General features: G+C 43.8%; 1 protein-coding gene across 3 annotated transcripts in view; it reads left to right on the forward strand.

Moving 5' to 3' along the window:
- Nucleotides 1–8,375: 8,375 nt before the first annotated feature.
- TGFBR3 (transforming growth factor beta receptor 3) overlaps nucleotides 8,376–23,670 on the forward strand; it is a 200,036-nt gene continuing 184,741 nt past the window's right edge. For all 3 annotated transcript variants that reach the window (XM_040408413.1, XM_040408414.1, XM_040408415.1), the window contains exons 1-2: nucleotides 8,376–8,500; nucleotides 8,791–8,945. In XM_040408413.1, the coding sequence (XP_040264347.1) occupies nucleotides 8,885–8,945 (61 nt within the window). In that variant the 5' untranslated portion in view covers nucleotides 8,376–8,500; nucleotides 8,791–8,884. The remainder of the gene's footprint in view (nucleotides 8,501–8,790; nucleotides 8,946–23,670) is intronic.

The raw sequence follows: 23,670 nt of genomic DNA on the forward strand, positions 1-23,670 counted from the left end.
CAGCCTCTTCCTCACAACTGTCACCCTACTGAACTCAGTCCCCTGCTGAACCTTCCCATCCACACTCACTTAGCCCTCTACAGTCCTCCTCCCCTCCATCTCTCCATGATCACTGGACCATGATCATGACTGTCATTCATTCTCAACATTCACTGTAAGTTCACATTGGTTACTGCTATAGTTTGGGACACTTGCTATGGTTGGGATACTTGTTCATAGTACATCTGTATACTTGTTCATAGTACATCTGTATATTTGCCCATTTGTATAGCAATATAGAACAGTTCATCTGTATATACGTATACATCAGCACATCTGCATATCTGTATATATGTACGCATCAGCACATCTGTATATTTGTCCATAGTACATCTGTATATTTGCTCTCTGTATAGCAATATAGACACCTGTATATTTCACTTATTTGTACATAATCTGTACATGTGTAATGACAGTAAAGTTGAATCAATTAATCAAGATTCCAGTAATTGCAAGTAATAAATATCAATAAGAGATCTGATGTACTGTAGGTCATAATATCCGAGTTGGACCTGGCAGTGAAGAGTGGACCTGCATGTTTCTTTTAGGGTAAATTCACACGACCGTATGAATGGGTCCGCATCCGTTCCACAATTTTACGGAACGGGTATGGACCCATTCATTTCAATTGGACCACAAAAGATGCGGACAGAACACCGGGTGCTGTCCACATCTGTAGTTCCGCAGCCCCGCGAAAAATATAGAGCATGTCCTATTAGCCAATTCCGTTACACACATGGTCGACACCCGTGTTTTGCGGTTCCGCAATTTCCTGACCGCAAGACACCCTGCAGTTGTCCGAATACGCCTTTATACTGTGAAATAGTTACTGATTACAAACTAGAACTTTGCCTTCTTAAAGACAGTCATTTTATTGAAATACATAGATTGGGTATGTTATTATGACGCGCCATGTCTGAGAGTTACTTCTGGACAATTCCTTCATCATGCTTGGTCGTCTCAGGACCACTCGCCTACTCTGTTAGTTCCATATTCACATATGATCTATCAATGTTTTATTAAAACCTCTCCATTCCTCTACTTAGATATTGCACCGTGATGAGAGGAGCGCCTTCTTCATACATTATCACCAGATGTTATGTGGTTGAACTTCTGAAATAACCCACCTTGGTGCTTTGCCTTTATAAATACAGCTTGTCATAATATACTGTACCTCTCCCTGCCTCGTCATAAGAAATTGCAACCAGATCCGATTTAATGAGTAATCTCCCCCGAGAAATGACCACATGGGGTGAAGAAAAACGTATGCAGCACTGTCACAGATAACATGAAAACTACTGCATGCTAAGAAGACACAGCTCTGTCCACTTAACCTATTATGTGATTTTTCTATTCATTCATCCAGTAAACATGTGATGTTTGTATTGGATTGGTATTAGGAATTTGCAGATGCGTGTGAATCTATAAGACATCTTGATCTTTCTGAGGTGTGGTCCAGATCTGGAGAACATTTACATTCTGCGATGATGTGGAAGTGCACATATGTTATCCCAAGAACCACAAATTGCAGACTGGGGTGTTCCCTGCACCCACATTATCTAAGCATGGAGGACATGGCGTGTAAATCGAGGGGTACACCACAATGCATACATTGGGAAGAATAGAAGTACCCATCTACCCAATGTGCCCATCTAGGACTACTGTATGTAGGGGAATGGTGCTATTCAGGCAAAAAAATGATATATCTGAGGGTGAAAAAGTGTTATATTTTTTAGTCTTGAACCTTTGTCTTGATCAGTGCCTTCTTCTCCTCCCTAATGTTTTATGTTCTGTATTAGTGTTTTATAAGGCATTTTTCACACATTAACAAGTCACAGATATGTGCCGTCCGTGGTCTCCACAGACAACACACATATCCACTGATGTTAAAGGGGTTCTCTGGGCTTTTACTATTGATGACCTATCCTCAGGATAGGTCATCAATATCAGATCGGCGGGGGTCCGATACCCGGGACGTCGGCCGATCATGTGTATGAGGAGACGGCGCATGCAGTGTGCACGTGCCGTCTCCCTTTTCTCTTCCTGTCCTCTGCTGTCTATGGTCTTTGCCAAAGGCAACAGTGGTGAACGGGGAAAGATACGGAAGACGGCACGTGCGCACTGCACGCACCGTCTCCTCATACAGCTGATCGGCAGTGTTGCTGGGTGGCTGACCCCCGCCGATCTGATATTGATGACCTATTTTGAGGATAGATAATAGAAAAATCCACAGCACTGCTTAATTCAGGTGAAGAAAACGGTTACTTTACTAGTAACAGCAGCATACAGATAGCAACGTTTCAACCATCTCTGGTCTTTCTCAAGCTATGAAATCATATAGTGGAATGTGCCTTTAAATAGCGGGTCAGTGGGTGTGTCCCTTGTGGGACGTTACCCCACATGATCTAAATTCTACATCTGTAGTGACTTAAGTGAAGTTAATTACATCATTAATCCATTGCTTATACTTAAAATGGAATAATACTTACTGGAGGAGGGCACATGTGAAAACCAGCGCCACATTGAAACGTTGCTATCTGTATGCTGCTGTTACTAATAAAGTAACCGTTTTTTTCACCTGAATCGAAGAGTGCTGTGGATTTTTCTATTATCTGTTACTTGACGGGATCCCCATCCGCGGGCACCATCTCACCAATTTTTCTATTTGCATTTGTCCCCAAATCGGAACCTGGAGTGCTGCTTACCCCATTTTTTTTTGGTCTATTCTGAGGATACGTCATCAATAGTAAAAGCCCGGATAACCCATTTAAAGGGGTTCTGCAGTTTGTTTAAACTGATGATCTATCCTCTGGATAGATCATCAGCATCTGATCGGCAGAGGTCTGACACCCGGGACACCCGCCGATCAGCTGTTTGAGAAGGCAGCGGCGCTGGCAGTAGTGCCGCGGCCTTCTCACTGTTTACCGCAGGCCCAGTGACATCACGACTTGTATTACTGGCCTGGGCACGGATAAGCTCTGTTCACTTGAATGGAACTTAGCCCCGCCCAGGCCAGTTGATACTAGTCGTGACGTCACTGGGCCTGCGGTAAACAGTTTTTATAAGGATAGTCTATGGTGTCGCAGTGCGACATGCTGCGACTGCGACACGACAGTAGCAAAAAATCCATCCAAGATGGATTTTTCTGCGTCTGTCGTGTCGCAGTCTCAGCATGTCGCAGTGCGACACCATAGACTATCCTTATAAAAATTGTCGCTCGACATTGGTGCGACATCAATGTTGTGCGACACATGTTGCAGAGTAGTTGTGTCCTATGTGACGTGCGACTTATTGTCAAACGACACATGTCGTCGTGTAGCCCTAGCCTAAGGGCGCCTTTACTCATATGTTGTAGCTGTTGTTGTGTTTTTCTGCACTTTAGCATTTTTTTGTTTTGTGGTGGTTTTGGAACCTGTGATGTTTGGTGCTTTATGTAAAAACGCCAGCTCCAGATGTTAGCTGAAGGTCTATGGAAAATATGAAAAGCAGGACACACAAGTGTTAACGCAGCAATCTGTTTCACACGGGCGTCCCAGATTTCCTCTGGATGCGTCGTGTGTGCATTGCGGGAAACCCGCACGAGTAGGCACGCAATTGCAGTCAGTTTTCACTGCGATTGCGTTCTGATGTTCAGTTTTTTCCTCGCAAGAGCAATGCATTTTGCACGCGCGTGAAAAAAAACGGAATATGGTACCCAGACCCGAACCCGGATTTCTTCACTGAAGTTCGAGTTTGGGTTCGGTGTTCTATTGATTTTATTATTTTCCCTTCTAACATGGTTAGAAGGGAAAATAATGGCATTCTTAATACAGAATGCTTACTAAAATTTGGAATGAGGGGTTAAAAAATTAAATAAAAAATTAACTCACGTCATCCACTTGTTCGCTCAGCCAGCATCGTCTTCTTTCTTCTTCTTTCAGGACCTGCAAAAGGACCTTTGATGACTTAATCCTACTATCTTCATTCAGCAGGACCTGCGCTGACATCACTGCGCTCACCACGTGGTGAGCGCGATTACGTCATCAAAGGTCCTTTTGCAGGTCCTGAAAGAAGAAGAAATAAGACGATGCCGGGCTGCGCGAACAAGTGGATGAGGTGAGTTATGTTTTTATAATTTTTTAACCCCTCAAGGCACATTTTACTAAGCATTCTGTATTAAGAATGCTATTATTTTCCTTTATAACCATGTTATAAGGGAAAATAATACAGTAAATTGACATCAATTTACTAACATCATCTCCTAGCAACCATGCATGAAAATCGCACCGCATCCGCACTTGCTTGTGGATGCTTGCGATTTTCACGCAGTCCCATTCATTTCTATGGGGCCTGCGTTGTGTGAAAAATGCATAATATAGAACCTGCTGCGATTTTCACGCAACGCCAGGGCCGGACTGGCCTGCCGGGATACCGGAAAATTCCCCACTAGGCCGGCAGCCCTGAGTGCCGCAAGGCCGCAGCCCTGGTGCCAAGTGGGGGCCGCCGGCGGCAGGGCACAGCAGCAGGAAATGAGCGCTTCCATTGTGGAAGCGCTCATCTCCATAGTCATCTGTATCTCCGTCATCAGGACGGCGATACAGATGTCTATGCTGCGGCAGGGGAGGGAGAGGTGTGTCCCCTCCTGTTCCTCTGATAGGCTGCCAGCCTAGTGCTGGCAGCCTATCAGAGGCCGGTGCAGGCGGCGCGATGACGTCATCGCGCCGCCTGAGCCGTATAGCGAGGGACACAGCCTGGAAGAGGCCTGCATCGCATCGCCGGAGGTAAGTATAAGTGTCTTTTGCTTTTTTATATATAGGTACAATACTGGCACATAATAAGGGGGGACTACTGGGACATAAGAGGGGGTACTGGCACATAAGGGGGGCTACTGGCACATGATGGAGGGTACTGGCACACGATAAGGGGGACTACTGACACATAAGGGGGCTATTGGCACATAAGGGGGACTACTGGCACATGATAAAGGGGGCTACTGGCACATGATAAAGGGGGCTACTGACACATGATATGGGGGCTACTGGCACCTGATAAGGGGGATACTGGCACATGATAAGGGGGCTACTGGCAAATGATAAGGGGCGGCTACTGGCACATAAGGGGCGGCTACTGGCACATAAGGGGTGGCTACTGGCACATAAGGGGGACTACTGGCACATAAGGGGGGGCTACTGGCACATAAGGGGGGCTACTGGCACATGATAAGGGGGGGCTACTGGCACACGATAAGTGGGGGCTACTGGCACATGATAAGGGGGGCTACTGGCACATAAGGGGGGCTACTGGCACATAAGGGGGGGCTACTGGCACATAAGGGGGGCTACTGGCACATGCGGGGCGACTACTGGCACATGATAAGGGGCGGCTACTGGCACATAAGGGGGGTTACTGGCAGATGATAGGGGGGGCACTCTGGCAACTGGCACATGATATGGGGGGCTCTGGCTACTGGCACATGATGGTGGGGGGGCTCTTATTACTGGCACATGATTGGGGGCATCTATGGGGGCACATCTTACTGGCACATGATTGGGGGCATCTATTGGGGCACTTATTACTGGCAGATTATTGGGTGGCATTATAGGGGCATCTACTGAGGCTAAAAATAAGGGGTATTTTATATGGGGGGCTCTGTATAGGGGCATTTTATACTGGGACACATTATGGTGGGTACTATGGGGAAGGGGGGGGGGGGAGCACTATTGGGGTCATCCACGGGGGCACTGAGAAGGGGTATTTTATATTGGCACATTATGGGAACATTAGCTCAACTGGGGGCATTACAAAGGGGTATGTTTTGCACATTATAAGGAGAATTATTACTACTGGGGGGGGGGGCATTATGGTGGGCTTTAATACTCCCCCATGGTATGACCCCCTAGCACCAGCCTCAGCCTCTCCCTGCTCTGCTATCCCTCTGCCCCTTAATCCTTATTATGAAATCTTTCTCATTAGGATAAAACACAACATCAGCTCCGCCGAGCCCCCGGCCAAAGTGTGGAAGTGGTGTCCGAGATCCCCAAGGGCCAAGGCAAGTAATTGTAAGTTTTCATGTGAAATATGTTTATGTTTGTAGTTGATCTTTATTATCGATTTTACATTGCAGATTTTTTTTTGCAGCATATGGGTGAGATTTTATAAATATTTGTATTATTTGGTCAAAAGGCTCATGGGGGGGGGGGGAGGGGGATTGTAACAGGACTGCCGTAGAATATCTAAAATAGCTGGTCAAGTAAAATGTTGCATGCAACAATCATTAAATAGGTGGCCAACAAAAAAGGGGCGGCTCAAAGGGCGTGGTAAAACACTGTCTGAGCATGCTGAGAGTTGTAGTTTTGCAACAGTTGGAGGCATCCTGGTTGGGAAAACACTGTGATAATATGAACAATGGGGGTTCTACAAAAGAGCTATCGTGGGGCAAAGTTCATATTCGTGTTTACACACGTTTTAAAATGAATGTTTTCTCCTATTATAAACAAGTAAATAATGACGCAATGCTGTGGGGCTGGTGTGCAACTTTTTCCAGGGCTGGTTTTTATCCCCAGTCCGGCCCTGCGCAACGCACAAGTGATGCGTGAAAATCACCGCTCATCTGCACAGCCCCATAGAAATGAATGGGTCCGGATTCAGTGCTGGTGCAATGTCTTCAGTTCAGTAATTTTGACTGATCAGGCAAAAGAGAAAACCGTAGCATGCTACGGTTTTATCTCCGGCGAAATAAACTGAAGACTTGCCTGAATGCCGGATCCGGCATTTTTTTCCTTAGGAATGTATTAGTGCTGGATCCATCTTTCTGGTCTGCGCATGAGCAGATCGAAAAAAAGGTTAAAAAAATGCCGGATCCGTTTTGCCGGATGACACGAAAAGACGGATCCGGCATTTCAATGCATTTTTTTAAACTCTTTCACTATAAGAGAAAAAAGCCAGAAAATAACACAGTTCACACAGATATTTGGTATCCCGAAAAACACACAAACATATTCTTCAGTTTTAGGGCTCATGCACACAAACTTATTTCCTTTCCGTGTCCGTTCCGTTTTTTTTGTGGACCGTATGCGGAACTATTCACTTCAATGGGTCTGCAAAAAAAATGGAAGTTACTCCGTGTGCATGCCGTTTCCGTATGTCCGTATTTCCGTTCCGCAAAAAAATAGAACATGTCCTATTATTGTCCGCATTACGGACAAGGATAGTACTGTTCTATTAGGGGCCGGCTGTTCCGTTCCGCAAAATACGGAATGCACACAGACGTCATCTGTATTTTTTGCGGACCACAAAATACATACGGTCGTGTGCATGAGCCCTTAAATGGTAAAAAAGCACCATTGCCAAATTCAGTATATAAGGACCATAAATCTCCTATTTTTCAGGATTCATTCCAAGTTCTGTTCACATCTGCATTAGTATTTCTCTTTTTGTGTTCCTTCATAGGAAAATCGTGACAGACACATGACAGACATCACCTGAAGGACACCAGTGACTGAGGGTACGTTCACACTAGCGTTTTTCTTTTCTGGCACTGATTTCCGTCAAAAAGGCTCAATTCTGGAAAAGAACGGATCAGGTATATCCTCATGCATTCTGAATAGAGAGCAATCCGTTCAGGATGTCTTCAGTTCAGTCATTTTGACTGATCAGGCAAAAGAGAAAACCTGAATGCCATAGGAATGTATTAGTGCCGGATCCATCCCTCCGGTCTGCGCACGCGCAGATTGAAAAAAAGGTAAAAAAAAAAAAAAATGGCGGATTAGTTTTGTCGGATGACACCGGAAAGACGGATCCGGCATTCCAATGCATTTTTTTGACTGATCAGGCATTTTTAAGACTGATCAGGATCCTGTTCAGTCTTACTAATGCCATCAGTTGGCATCCGTTTTGCTGGCGATGGAACTGCTTGCCGGATCACTCTGCCGCACGTGTGAAAGTAGCCTAAAATGGCTATGTAGTCTGTTATTTAAGATCCTGCAATGGAGACTACAATGCCAGATGTGAACAGAGCAAAAAAAAAAAAGTAATGTTACACTGACCCTTGGCAAATCTCAGAATATCCTACATTAATTTCAGCGCAAGTTGTAAAATTAGCCAATTGTATTGTAATAATTCATTCACTTGAGTATATAAATGCAGTTAGTAAAATGCTTTCAAGTATGTATCATTATTACTGCAATAATCGCCTATAAAATCACAGCACTGTGTGTTTAGCGCAATATTCAATATGTCCACAAGATGGCGATACCGGTCCTGCAGCCATTCTTATGACAGCCAGCACATAAACAGCAGCTGTACAGTACAGGACAGTACTGGCTTCTCTTAGGCCACGCCCCCAGGAGAACTAGGACCCCGCCCCTTTCTTTTCTTCTCTGCAGCTTGGAGTGTCCCAGAGCCGGAGATGCCTGAAACTTCAGCCCAGTGGGAACTGACAAGAGGCAGCAGGAGCTGGACAGCCTGTGCCTGAGAGCTGAGGGTGAGTGTGCCCCTGGTGCAGTAGTGTCAGGGATCCCCCACCATCTGGCTGCTGCAGCTCACTCCCTCTGCGCTGCTGTGGATCCTGTTGCATGCTCCATAGGGTTTACAATCTGCAGATCCAAAGTTCTGTGTGATCCAAAGTGAATGTGGCGTGTGTCCAGTGTGTCCTCCTTGTAAGCGCTCCTATCCTATCCCCGCTCTGTCCTTCTAGGAACTGGGGGTGGAGGGATGTCAGCAGGATGTTTTCATCAAGTGCAGATTCAAAGTTTTCTTCTCTTTCCTTCCCAGGCTGCAGAAGGCTCTGGCGGATACAAATAAGATAACCAACTTGGGGTGGGGGGGAACTTATCCGCGGACTGCGAGAAAATCCCACCAGGACAAGATGAGGACTCTGGGGTTCCTACGTGTGTGTCTTCTCCTCTGCTGGCACTCCTCCTCTGCAGGTAAGGTCCCTTGCAAGGAATCAAAACCGGACGCTTTCAAGTTTTTCGCATGTAAACCACGTGCCGCAATCATGTCTACGAGTGCGTGCCCCGCGGAGATGTGAGCGACAGCTGACATTGTTATTAAACTGTGCCTTTTGTGCAGCGGTCATTTGGAACCTTCCATAACGTGTTGCAAAAGGATTGGACAAACTCAGCTCTGCTACATCAGTATACACATAGAAAAGAAGAGATTTTAAGGTGTTTGCATATAAAGTTACAAACGTTGTCATTTGACTAGATATGGATATTTCGTTCCCCAATGTGTCTCTCGGTAATCCCAGCTGCAGCGGGCACAGTACCTGTCCAGGTGCGCACATGGTATATGGATATACTGTGTGGGCGTGAGTGAGAAATGCATCCTGAGATCCATTCCTGGGGGACGCTGTTTTAACATATATTACCGTTAGTGCAATGTTGTCTGAGCAGGGATCGGCAACCTCCGACACTCCGGGTGCGGGGGAAACTACAACTCCCAGCATGCACACCTGCATGGCTGTTCTCAGGACTCCTATAGCAGAGAATGGAGCTTGCTGGGAGCGGAAGTGCCAGAGGTCGCTGATCCCTGACTTAGGGCTCATGCACACAACCGTATGTATTTTGCGGTCCACAAAAAATACGAATGACGTCCGTGTACATTCCGTATTTTGCGGAACGGAACAGCTGGCCCCTAATAGAAGAGTCCTATCCTTGTCCGTAATGCTGACAATAATTGGGCATGTTCTATTTTTTTGCGGAACGGACATAGGGAAACGGAGTGCACATGCAGTAACTTCCGTATACAAAACCTGAGAGGACACAGAAAGAAAATACGTTTGTGTGCATGAGCCCTTAGGACATTCCCTATACGGGCCGTTCTATGCGTTCTGCATACGGTCCATATACGGAACCATTCTTTTCAATGGGTCCGCAAAAGATGCAGACAGCACTCTGTGTGCTGTCCGCATCCGTTGCTCCGTTCCGTGGCCCTGCAAAAAAGTTATTTTTTGCGGACAAGAATAGGCATTTCTAAAATTGTCCCTTTTGGTCCGTTCCGCACACGGGCATCCGTTTTTTGCAGATCTGTAATTTGCCAACCGCAAAAAACGGCACGGTCGTGTGAATGAGCCCTTATAGAGATGACTGTATGGGGTTGTCCACACGGGGTATGGACGCTGCAGCTTTTCTGCTGCAGATTTGCAGGTGCAAAAACTGAACTGTTTTACAGTAGCAGGAAAAAGGACGAGATGCAAACAAATCTTATCTACAGTCTGTAAATCTGCGGAATTGGCAGTTGTGCAGATTGAAAATCCGCCGCATGTCAATTCATGTTGCAGATTTCCATTGCAGATTGCACCCTCTGCAGAGCATAGGAAGAAATGAAATCTGCAGCAGATCTTGACACGGATCGGCTGCAAAATCCTCGGCAGATATTTTCCCGGCAGTTTAAAGGGACATGTTCACACGCAGCAGATTTCCTGTGACTGCCTTTAGGCTAGGTCTACACGACGACATTTGTCGCGCGACAGATAGGGCACAACTACACTGCAACATTTGTAGCGCAACATTTTGTTGCACCGATGTCGCACAACAATTTTTATAATGGCAGTCTATGGTGTCGCACTGCAACATGCAACATGCTGCGACTGCGACGCAACAGTCGCAGAAAAATCCATCTCGAATGGATTTTCTGCGACTGTTACGTCGCAGTCGCAGCATGTTGCATGTTGCAGTGCGACACCATAGACTGCCATTATAAAAATTGTTGTGCGACATCGGTGCAACAAAATGTCGCGCGACAAATGTCGTCGTGTAGACCTAACCTTAGGCTACAGGGATACCCAACCTGCGTCCCTCCAGCTGTTAGAAAACTACAACTCCCACCATGCCCTGCAGTAGGCTGACTGGGCATTTGAGGAGTTGTAGTTTTACAACATCTGGAGGGGCTCAGGGTGGGCATCCCTGGGCTACCTCATTCAGATGAATAGGACAGTCGGAGAAATTTCTGTAACTGATGCGTGTGAATTCACTTTAATATCCCCTAGTGCAGGGATCAGCACTGCAGCTGTTGTGAAACTACAACTCCCAGCATGCATGCACTGCTCTTCTAAGGACTTTCATAGAAGTGTATAAAGCATGCTGGGAGTTGTAGTTTCACAACAGTTTGACTGCTGGAGGTTGCTGAACCCTGCGTTAGTTCAACACAAGTGATACCCAGCCAGCTAAACATGCGGCACAGATTGGCCATCTCTGGTCCTACCACATGTATGGGTGGCTGTCGGTACTTTCACACTAGCGTTTTTGTTTTCCGGTATTGAGTTCTGTCACAGGAGCTCAATACCAGAAAAAAACTGATCAGTTTTATCCCCATGCATTCTGAATGGAGAGCAATCCGTTCAGGATGCATCAGTTCAGTCCCTCTTACGTTTTTTGGACGGAGAAAATACCGCAGCATGCTGCAGTTTTCTCTCCGGCCAAAAATACTGAACCCTTGCCGGAATGCCGGATCCGGCATTAATTTAAACTAGTATTAGTACCGGATCCGGCATTAAGTGTTCCGGCAAAACGGATCCGGATTTCCGGTCTGCGCGTGCGCAGACCTTTAAAAATGCAAAAAAAAATAATACCGGATCTGTTTTTCCAGATGACACCTGAGAGACGGATCCGGCCTTTCAATGCGTTTGTCAAATGGATCCACATCCAGATCCGTCTGACAAATGCCATCAGTTTGCGTCCGGATTGCCGGAATCCTCTGCCGCAAGTGTGAAAGTAATAGGCTAGTGAATTGACTGGTGAAGCAGGTGTTCTTCTGGCAGGGCATGCTGGAACATGTGGTTCTGCTGAGTTTCTCACTGCTGGTGTAAAACAAGTTCACTTTAGCACTTTGAAAGTTTTGTGAAAAAAGGTACATGAGCGGCATTCAAGTGGTTAAATGGCCATATGGTGTGATGTAATGAAGGCTGCTTGGTTTATACTAATTACTGCACACCGCAATACATAGAACTGGCCCAATACCGCCCTGATGGGAATACCCGTGTGGTTGTGGTTGTGCCTTGCAGGCTAATAGTTGGTCTGTGAGGACGGTCTTCTGGTTTATTGCTTTATCCCAATAAAGTTATTGGAAAGTTGGATATAAATCTCACGTCATTTACAATCAAATAAATCCTCCTCCATGTATCACCTGTTTCACATAAAACGTGCGTTTCCTGCTACAGGCGGCGCGCACCGTCCCTCCTGTTCTCTGCCACGTTCCGCAGCTGTTCTCAATAGCACCGTCTCCCAGACATCACTTCTGCCTCGTATCTCACTGAAGTACAATGCAAGGTTTCCGTCTTGTAACAGTTCCCAAGAGACGCTCTGGACGCTGATCTCCAGGTTGTGGTCGGTGTAATTGGTGGGCTGCATGTGCCCCCCCAGTACTTTACCTGTGCGCCTGGAATAGCAAATCCAGATATAAATAAGGCTGCTGTCACACTCGCGTTTCGGCTTTCCGTTTGCGAGATCCGTTCAGGGCGCTCACAAGCGGTCCAAAACGGATCAGTTTTGCCCCAATGCATTCTGAATAGAAAAGGATCCGCTCAGAATGCATCAGTTTGGCTCCAATCCGCTCTGGAGGCGGACACCAAAACGCAGCTTGTAGCGTTTTCGTGTCCGCCTGACGAAGCGGAGCCAAACGGATCCCTCCTGGCACACAATGTAAGTCAATGGGGAGGGATTTGTTTTCTCTGACACAATAGAAAACGGATCCGGCCCCCATTGACTTTCAATGGTGTTCATGACGCATCCGTCATGACTATAGAAGACATAATACAACCGGATCCGTTCATGACGGATGCATGCGGTTGTATTATGGTCACAGAAGCGTTTTTGCAGATCTATGACGGTCGTGTGAAAGTAGCCACAGAGATCACTATTGTGCTTTATTATAAATATTTTGACAACTAATAACACAGGATTGGTAACAAAGCTTATATTTTATTACTACTCTTGCACACGACGATAACCTGTCCATTTTTAACAGACTTTTTTTCACTGATGCCTTTCTGAGAAACGGATAATTAAAAACGGACCCATGCAATTGTATGGGGGCAGTCTGTCAGTGAAAAACGGACAAGATAGAGCATGTTCTATATTTTGATGTCTCTTTTTCACTGACAGTCAAATAAACTGCCGTGTGACTAACCCCATGGACTACCATTGGTCTTAAAATGGACGTGTGATGGCCATTAAAAAAAATTGACATCCCATGTCCGTTTTTCACTGTCGTGTGCATGTAGCCTTACTAGTATTACTGCTATTATAGATCTGTATAAAGACTTTGGTGGACATTTATCATCGTCGGTGTGTTGGAGCTCGGTGTTTAGATTGGAGTTGCTGTGTCATTTATGCAGATGGCGCACGGTAATAATACATTTGGTGCCTGTGCCATGCGGTTGCACTTATTTCAGGAAAAGTACGCCTGGGAGTGTGGAGCTGCGACTTTTTTTTTTCCGTTCTTCATAGATGTTTAACAAAACTGATCTGCTCGTAAAGTCTGATAACATTTTTCACTCCAAATCTGTAGGTAGTGCTGGAAGGTGTAGACTCACCGTTTTTGTGCAAGAGACCCCAAAAAGTTGCAAAGTCCCTACTACCCCCTTTTGAACCTGCTTGCAGCACTTTGGAGGTTTGAGGGACGGTATGGGGCAGCTGAACCCTTTTCACTGTACGGTTTGGCTGTTTTTTTGGGGTCAGCACCGTTTAGCTTTCCGTTCTTCTGATCCTTTAGAAGAATAGAAAAAAGTAAAAAAAATTGATCCGTTATTTTGAGCATCAGTTATGATCATTTGGCATCCGTTTGTGTCACTTCCGTCAGAGATCCGTTATTTTTCACAGGAGAAACAGGACAAAAAACAGGATTCTGAACGGACTCCGTTGTATTCAATGGAGCCCGCTCAGTTCTGCTCCGTTATGTGTCCTAGCTCACACCTCTGTTATTTCCAATGTTTTGTCCTCCAACAAAGCAGAACAATGGAAAAAACAGCGGTGACATGAACCCGACCCAAAGCTTCTGTAGCGGCACAGGGGTGCGGGTCTCAAGGCAGAAAATCTGCAATGTTTTTACTGTGGATTTCTGTGCGTGTTACTTACGTTTTTTGGTGTGGATTGCAGAAAGAACTGACACGCTGCAGATTTCACAATCCACACGGCAGGACAATTTCTGCACAGAAAAAAAAGCGAAGTGTATGTGAGATTTGTCTAATCTCATACACTTTGGTGGTACTGTATTCCGCTGTGCTTTTTCTGCACATTAGGCCTCATGCACACGACCGTTCTGTGTTTTGTGGTCCGCAAACTGGGGATCCGTAAAACACGGATGGCGTCCGTGTGCATTCCGCAATTTGCGGAACAGCACGGACAGCCATTAATATAACTGCCTATTCTTGTCCGCAAAACGGACAAGAATAGGACAGGTTATATTTTTTTGGCGGACCACGGAATGGAGCAACGGATGCAGACAGCATACTGTGACCGGCAGGCGAAGCACTGGTCTTTAGTAAATGACCCCCTTAGTGCCCCTGAGTATAAGCAAGAACACATGACAGGTGACCGAGCTGAGATCTGTGTGGTGCTCACAGAGTAGCCGTTGACCTCTGGTCTAATGGGTGTCATTACCCTAATAATATCAGGCACATTAGTGCGGTGTTTATTTGTTGAATTGTTAGTGACGTCTCGTGGTGATCTGTCACTGCTGTCAAATGGAGCGTCCCTTCTCCAACAATAGGTTGTGCAAATGATATGCCATAGTAACATACTGCTTCGTATTGTATTTTGATAGGTCACATTGTGGGACTTTTTAGACCCTGTTTATGCTTTTGCTTTATTTAGCCTCAATCTTCATTCACTTTTTACTTAGAATGTATTCATATTAAAGCCTCCTGCACACGACTATATCCGTTTTTCCTGTCCACAAATTGCGAATCTGCAAAATACGGATGCAGTATGTGTGCATCTCGCAGTTTCCGCAGGACCCGCTGTAAAAAAGCCTATTCTAGCCCGCAAAATGGACATGAATAGGACAGGTTCTATAATTTGTGGACATCATCCATGCTCTGTTCGTTTTATTATAATTTTTTTGCAGACCCGTAGAAACTAATGGGTCGGTCTGTGATCTGCAAAAAAATGCGGAACGGATACAAACCAAAAATACGGTGGTGTGCATGGGGCCTTAAGGCCCCTTTCACACGGGCGAGTATTCCGCGCGGATGCGATGCGTGAGTTGAACGCATTGCACCCGCACTGAATACCGACCCATTGACTTCTATGGGGCTGTTCAGATGAGCGGTGATTTTCACGCATCACTTGTGCGTTGCGTGAAAATCGCAGCATGCTCTATATTCTGCGTTTTTCACGCAACGCAGGCCCCATAGAAGTGAATGGGGTTGCGTGAAAATCGCAAGCATCCGCAAGCAAGTGCGGATGCGGTGCGATTTTCACGCACGGTTGCTAGGAGACGATCGGGATGGAGACCCGATCATTATTTTTTTCCCTTATAACATGGTTAGAAGGGAAAATAATAGCATTCTGAATACAGAATGCATAGTACAATAGCGCTGGAGGGGTTAAAAAAAAAATAAAAAAATTTAACTCACCTTAGTCCACTTGATCGCGATGCCGGCATCTCCTTCTGTCTCCTTTACCAGGACCTGTGGTGAGCATTCATTACAGGTCAAGGACCTGTGGTGACGTCACTCCGGTCATCACATGATCCATCACATGATCTTTTACCATGGTGATGGATCATGTGATGACCGGAGTGACGTCACCACAGGTCCTTGACCTGTAATGAATGCTCACCACAGGTCCTGTTCAGTAAAGGAGACAGAAGGAGATGCCGGGCCGCGATCAAGTGGACTAAGGTGAGTTAAATTTTGTTTTATTTTTTTTAACCCCTCCAGCGCTATTTTACTATGTATTCTGTATTCAGAATGCTATTATTTTCCCTTATAACCATGTTATAAGGGAAAATAATACAATCTACAGAACACCGATCCCAAGCCCGAACTTCTGTGAAGAAGTTCGGGTTTGGGTACCAAACATGCGCGATTTTTCTCACGCGAGTGCAAAACGCATTACAATGGTTTGCACTCGCGCTGAAAAATCGCGGGTGTTCCCCACAACGCACCCGCACATTTTCCTGCAACGCCCGTGTGAAAGAGGCCTAAAGGGATTGTCTAATTGAACAACCTCCTATCTTTTAATTGGGGGGGGGGGGGGGAATAGCTAGCGGGTATTATACTTGAAATACTTTCCCTTTATCGTACTCCTGTTAGGGCTGTATTACACCAACAGATTATCTGACCAATATCTGTCCAATCAGACCAATAGTTGTCCATATTGCTTCCTTTGCTGGCTGGATTCATTTTTCCTTCTCATTATACACTGCTCGTTTCCAGGGGTTACGACCACCCTGAAATCCATCCAGTGGTGGTCATGCTTGCACACTATAGGAAAAAGCAATAGCTTATAGGCACTCCCACTGCCAGCCCTTTTCCTGTAGTGACCACCACTGATGGATTACAGTGTATAATGTGATGCAAAACTGAATCCAGCCAGCAAAGAAAACAATATGGACAATCACAATACATTAGTAAGTGCCTTGTATTGACTTTCTCTACATACTAAATGCCACTTGCTGAAGTTAGACAACCCCTTTAATTGACCATGAGTCAATTGTCGCTCTTATTTTTCTACTCTGTTGTATTCTATAAAATGACTAGTATTTCCTATATAGTATAGTATGTGAATAGTATTTCCTATATAGTATAGTATGTGAATAGTATTTCCTATATAGTATAGTATGTGAATAGTATTTCCTATATAGTATAGTATGTGAATAGTATTTCCTATATAGTATAGTATGTGAATAGTACTTCCTATATAGTATAGTATGTGAATAGTACTTCCTATATAGTATAGTATGTGAATAGTACTTCCTATATAGTATAGTATGTGAATAGTATTTCCTATATAGTATAGTATGTGAATAGTATTTCCTATATAGTATAGTATGTGAATAGTATTTCCTATATAGTATAGTATGTGACTAGTACTTCCTATATAGTATAGTATGTGACTAGTACTTCCTATATAGTATAGTATGTGAATAGTACTTCCTATATAGTATAGTATGTGAATAGTATTTCCTATATAGTATAGTATGTGAATAGTATTTCCTATATAGTATAGTATGTGAATAGTACTTCCTATATAGTATAGTATGTGACTAGTACTTCCTATATAGTATAGTATGTGACTAGTACTTCCTATATAGTATAGTATGTGACTAGTACTTCCTATATAGTATAGTATGTGAATAGTACTTCCTATATAGTATAGTATGTGAATATTACTTCCTATATAGTATAGTATGTGAATAGTACTTCCTATATAGTATAGTATGTAAATAGTACTTCCTATATAGTATAGTATGTGACTAGTACTTCCTATATAGTATAGTATGTGACTAGTACTTCCTATATAGTATATTATGTGACTAGTACTTCCTATATAGTATAGTATGTGACTAGTACTTCCTATATAGTATAGTATGTGAATAGTACTTCCTATATAGTATAGTATGTGACTAGTACTTCCTATATAGTATAGTATGTGACTAGTACTTCCTATATAGTATAGTATGTGACTAGTACTTCCTATATAGTATAGTATGTGACTAGTACTTCCTATATAGTATAGTATGTGACTAGTACTTCCTATATAGTATAGTATGTGACTAGTACTTCCTATATAGTATAGTATGTGACTAGTACTTCCTATATAGTATAGTATGTGACTAGTACTTCCTATATAGTATAGTATGTGACTAGTACTTCCTATATAGTATAGTATGTGACTAGTACTTCCTATATAGTATAGTATGTGAATAGTACTTCCTATATAGTATAGTATGTGAATATTACTTCCTATATAGTATAGTATGTGAATAGTACTTCCTATATAGTATAGTATGTAAATAGTACTTCCTATATAGTATAGTATGTGACTAGTACTTCCTATATAGTATAGTATGTGACTAGTACTTCCTATATAGTATAGTATGTGACTAGTATTTCCTATATAGTATAGTATGTGAATAGTACTTCCTATATAGTATAGTATGTGACTAGTACTTCCTATATAGTATAGTATGTGACTAGTACTTCCTATATAGTATATTATGTGACTAGTACTTCCTATATAGTATAGTATGTGACTAGTACTTCCTATATAGTATAGTATGTGAATAGTACTTCCTATATAGTATAGTATGTAAATAGTACTTCCTATATAGTATAGTATGTGAATAGTACTTCCTATATAGTATAGTATGTGACTAGTACTTCCTATATAGTATAGTATGTGACTAGTACTTCCTATATAGTATAGTATGTGACTAGTACTTCCTATATAGTATAGTATGTGACTAGTACTTCCTATATAGTATAGTATGTGACTAGTACTTCCTATATAGTATAGTATGTGAATAGTACTTCCTATATAGTATAGTATGTGAATATTACTTCCTATATAGTATAGTATGTGAATAGTACTTCCTATATAGTATAGTATGTAAATAGTACTTCCTATATAGTATAGTATGTGACTAGTACTTCCTATATAGTATAGTATGTGACTAGTACTTCCTATATAGTATATTATGTGACTAGTACTTCCTATATAGTATAGTATGTGACTAGTACTTCCTATATAGTATAGTATGTGAATAGTACTTCCTATATAGTATAGTATGTGACTAGTACTTCCTATATAGTATAGTATGTGACTAGTACTTCCTATATAGTATAGTATGTGACTAGTACTTCCTATATAGTATAGTATGTGACTAGTACTTCCTATATAGTATAGTATGTGACTAGTACTTCCTATATAGTATAGTATGTGACTAGTACTTCCTATATAGTATAGTATGTGACTAGTACTTCCTATATAGTATAGTATGTGACTAGTACTTCCTATATAGTATAGTATGTGACTAGTACTTCCTATATAGTATAGTATGTGACTAGTACTTCCTATATAGTATAGTATGTGACTAGTACTTCCTATATAGTATAGTATGTGATGCAGGGCGTTCTTTCGGACGTTATGTATATTGGTAGTCCGTTGGCCGCTTGGTCTTGTGACGGTGACATAGTGCGCCGCCGCCTATTACATCTGATTACATTGTAATAGACCCAGTCATTCAGCGCTGACATCAGGAGTAAAGTGAATCTTCTTCTCAATCACAGAAATTCCATGTTCAATGCCTTCAGCGTATTTTACGGATCGCGCTGCCTTTTAATGTATTCCATGGTTGTAAAGTTTTGGTTACGGTGCTTTTATTCTATCCAACTACTCAGTGCTTCAGGCGGTAGAAAATCTCACAGAATCAGTTTGATATATGACAAATCCGAGGCCTACAAGAGGTAGGTGAGGCTGATTCATACAGTGTGGTTAAAAGTAGGAAAGCAACTTAAAGGGGTTGTGCACCTTTGGGTGGGTGGGGGGCTGGCAAACACCCGCTCCTGGGCAGACCTGGGAGGGATACTTACCTACTTCCTGGGGCTAGCTCCCGTCCTAACATTCTGCCTGAAGATTGCATGGCATTTCGTGGTGACGGGTCCTCTTTAAAGGGGTATTCTAGGATTTTACTCTCCTGAGGATAGGCCGGGGTCCGATACCCCACACCTCCCAAAATCAGCTTTCAGTGTGTGTAGCACCGGAAATACACATTGTGTAGCGGATACAGCCGGTTACTGCAGCGCTGCTCCTATTGAAGTCTGCCCTGAATCAGCTTGTAAAGCAGGGGTGCCGGTTGTCTGACCCCCGCTATTCAGACATTGATGACCTATCCTGAGGATAGGCCATCGATAACGAAATCATTAAATACCGCTTTAATAAACAGTACCTGTCAGCAGGATCAACCTTATTAAAGCAGACATGCTGTCTGGTAGGGACGATCCTTCAGATTAAAATGATACCTGTCTTGTGAATATCGTTTGCTGCATTCCTGATAAAACAGACTTTTATTCTTTATGCAAATGAGGGCTTCAGTGCACCAAGGGGCGGGGCTAAGACTAGCAAGCCGAGGATCTTCAGTACACTGAAGGGATAGGCTCCACCCCTGCGCTGAAGTCTCAATTTGCATAAAGAATACGGTACTAGTATATTTTTTTCTCTCGCAAATGCTGCAACTGATTTACGTAAGACAGGTGTCATTTTATTTAGCAGGGTCAACCCTACTAGGAAATATCTCCGGGTTAATAGGGTTGATCCTGCTGACATATATATATATTTTTTTTATGCTTTAGTGTGAACAGGGCAATAGATGATTGGCCATAATAGAGAAAAGGAAAGAACAAGGTGGCGCCTGCTCTATGCTTTATCTGGGAGAACATGGCGTGCTGCGTAGTGATGTGGCAGGGCTGGTGAATTTCCAGGGGCCATTTACCAGTATGTTGGTGGCCAAATAATAATACGTCATAATCAGATTTCTGATTACCAGTATTAAGGCGCCTGCGCACATTACAGCACTTATTTCGTCTGGACCAGCCGACTAGTTTACAGGGGCGTGATGACTCCAGCAGCAGATGTAGGAGGGAAGCAGGATCGGGCATGTTGGAGTTCAACATGCGCCATCATGTCGGGCCTCATTTAGAGACTAGTCAGTCATGCCTGGCTGAGGATGGTAATCCTGAGTAAAGAATAAGGATCAGGAAAGGTTGCTGTTTGCAGACTTCATTCCATGTGGCACACTGCTGAGCAGCTGGCGCATACCCATGCCTTCAGACGTCGGGAACATCTTTGCAAATTTCATGCCTAGCTCTCAGTCTATCAGTGGAGTATTATATTCTGAAAGGTGGCAGACGGTGTGTATGTGTGTCAATAGGCTTTTTATTAAGAGCTTCCCGTCTGCCAATATGTATGCCTTATTCCTGGCAGCTGGCATTAGTACCCTGGCAGTGTAATGCATTCCTGTTTCTAATGTATTCTTTGGGAAAATAAAGGATTCTTGAGATCCATAGGCAATGCAGGAGCAGAAAGATAATGCTTTGGTTACGTGGAGCTGTCCCGTATAGACGTAGCACCTGTGATCCTGAAGGATGACAGCTCGAAGTGAGACAGAAATTACACAATAGACAACATTGCATTCCGGGCATCAGTTACTAAAGTGAGTCATACCGGAGTATGGGCCATAAGGTGCGGTAACCCAGGCTGCCAAAGGGTCCGACGGCAGATGACAACCAAATGCCCGTTTCTAAAGCCACAGACGGAGACATCGCGCCTGACGTTTCAGCTGTGTCTTTCCAAAACTTCTTCTAAACCGTTACACAATACTTGGCTGTTTCGGAAAACGTGATGTGCTTGGCACCATGCGCTTTACAAATATGTTACGTTTCCCAAAGAGCTCACATTCAGTACCCTTTATAATGGGCGTGCTGTTTTTTGCACTTGAGGACTTTATGTTTGGTACAGTAGTAGGCACACACAGTCTTGGCGGAAGTTTTTTTATTTTCTTCTTGTAGATGTTTAGTTCCGCCAAAAGGCTTTTTTTTGGTGCGGAAATCCCCACGATTTTGCAGCAGATTTGCCGAAATGTCACCCTTTGCATTGCAAGAATAAATAATAAATTTACATGCTGCGAATTTAAAGGTCTTGTCTAGGTTTAAAAAAAAAGAAAAAACACCTCTGTAGCCGAGCTGCAATACCAGACAGAAAGCAGCCGGTGTTGAACGAATCAAAGCCAAACAAATTGACTTTTATCTGAATTTCAGGAAAAATTTGGTTCAGTGAAGCCGAATTTCCTCGCTCTTTGTGGTAACGAATCTATTTTTCCTGAAATGGCGGCAAAAAAAACCCACCCAAAAACATACTCAACTCATCTATTTGATTGATCTCTAATTACTTCACCACAACCGGCCAGCATGATTTAACGTCATCACATTACTGCACAAAATTAAGATGGCCGCGACGGCCTGTCCGCGAGCAAATGGATAAGGTGAATATGTTTATTTTTTACTGGACTAACCCCTGAAAGGCCTTAACTTTAATCTCAGAACGTGGCATCTGAGGGGTTCAATGACGGCGGGCGGCGTGATCCCGTACCCCATCATAGCGCCCACTACATGAAAAGGAATGCTTTTTGTGACAAAGTAATTCATCGCAATTCTAATTTCTTTGTGAAATTCAGCGAAGCAGCCGAAACAAATTTTTCATTTTCTTTGCTCATTACAAAAAGCAGCCTCGTTTTTCCCAATCTTGGACAACCCCTTTAAAGGCTATGAACGCCTTCAGGGTATTTTTTTTTTTTGTCCCTGCATTTTACTCATTTTGGGCTAGAAATCATTGTTTTAATTGGTCTTTATTGAAAGTTTTCAACCATTTGCAGACTATTGCTTTCTGTAACTGCAGACTATTGCTTTCTGTTTTACTCTGATTTCATCAGGGAGCTGCTCTGATGGCTCAATGTGTAGCCCTCATCTCTGAAGTCCTGACAGCTCATACACAGTCACCATAGCTACATTTTTATCAAACTGATAAGCAATGGGCTTAATGAGTGTTTATCAGCTGTTCTCTGTCTGGATCCACTCTGATCCATGTCTAGCCTAGCAGTGCTCTAACTGCATCTGATAGCCTTGCAGTGCCTACTGCTTCTGATCTAGTCTGTTCAATCGGAAAATACAAATGTGATAGCACTCTGCATCCAGCATTCTGCCCTGCCTCCATGCTGGATGAGGCATTGGTGTACATTTTGGCCAAAGCGTAATAAGCCACTCACCACGTCAAGGTCGCCTCTATTGAGTGGTCTCTAACACTAGTTCCTACCTGTTTATGGGCCATGACAGCCACACAAAGTCCAGGGAATGCAGGTCAGCATGCAAGCCAAGCACACTCTGCTTTTAACCCCTGTCCGGTGCCATTACAGCTTTCATCGGATCCAGGGATGCAAGTACCAACATGCATGCTGAGCCCACTATATACTTCTCCTGGAGCCAAATGGCTACTGGTAGGTTCTATATAAGCAGACTCAGTTTTATACTGACTTTAAAACCAGCCTCCAGGACAGATTGACTGGTCAGGTGTGCATGACTCAAAGGAGATCGCCACGCCTTCAATATATACTACAAAGAAAAAATGTGGGGGATTGGGTCAGCACAACCTGTATGTAGGTGCACATCACTATGGCAAAATACATATACAAACGGAAAATGCAAATGTGATCGCACTCTACATCCAGCATTCTGCCCTGCCTCCATGCTGGATGAGACATTGGTGTACATTTTGGCCAAAGCGTAAGAAGCCACTCACCACGTCAAGGTCGCCTCATTTGAGTGGTCCCTAACACTAGTTCCTACCTGTTTATGGGCCATGACAGCCACACAAAGTCCAGGGAATGCAGGTCAGCGTGCACGCCAAGCACACTCTGCTTTTAACCCCGTCCGGTGCCATTACAGCTTTCATCGGATCCAGGGATGCAAGTATCAACATGCACGCTGAGCCCACCATATACTTCTCCTGGAGCCAAATGGCCACTGGTAGGCTCTATACAAGCAGACTCAGTTTTATACTGACTTTAAAACCAGCATTCCCTGGACTTTGTGTGGCTGTCATGGCCCATAAACAGGTAGGAACTAGTGTTAGGGACCACTCAAATGAGACGACC

This window comes from Bufo bufo, chromosome 9 (assembly GCF_905171765.1).
Source record: "Bufo bufo chromosome 9, aBufBuf1.1, whole genome shotgun sequence".
NCBI lineage: Eukaryota > Metazoa > Chordata > Amphibia > Anura > Bufonidae > Bufo > Bufo bufo.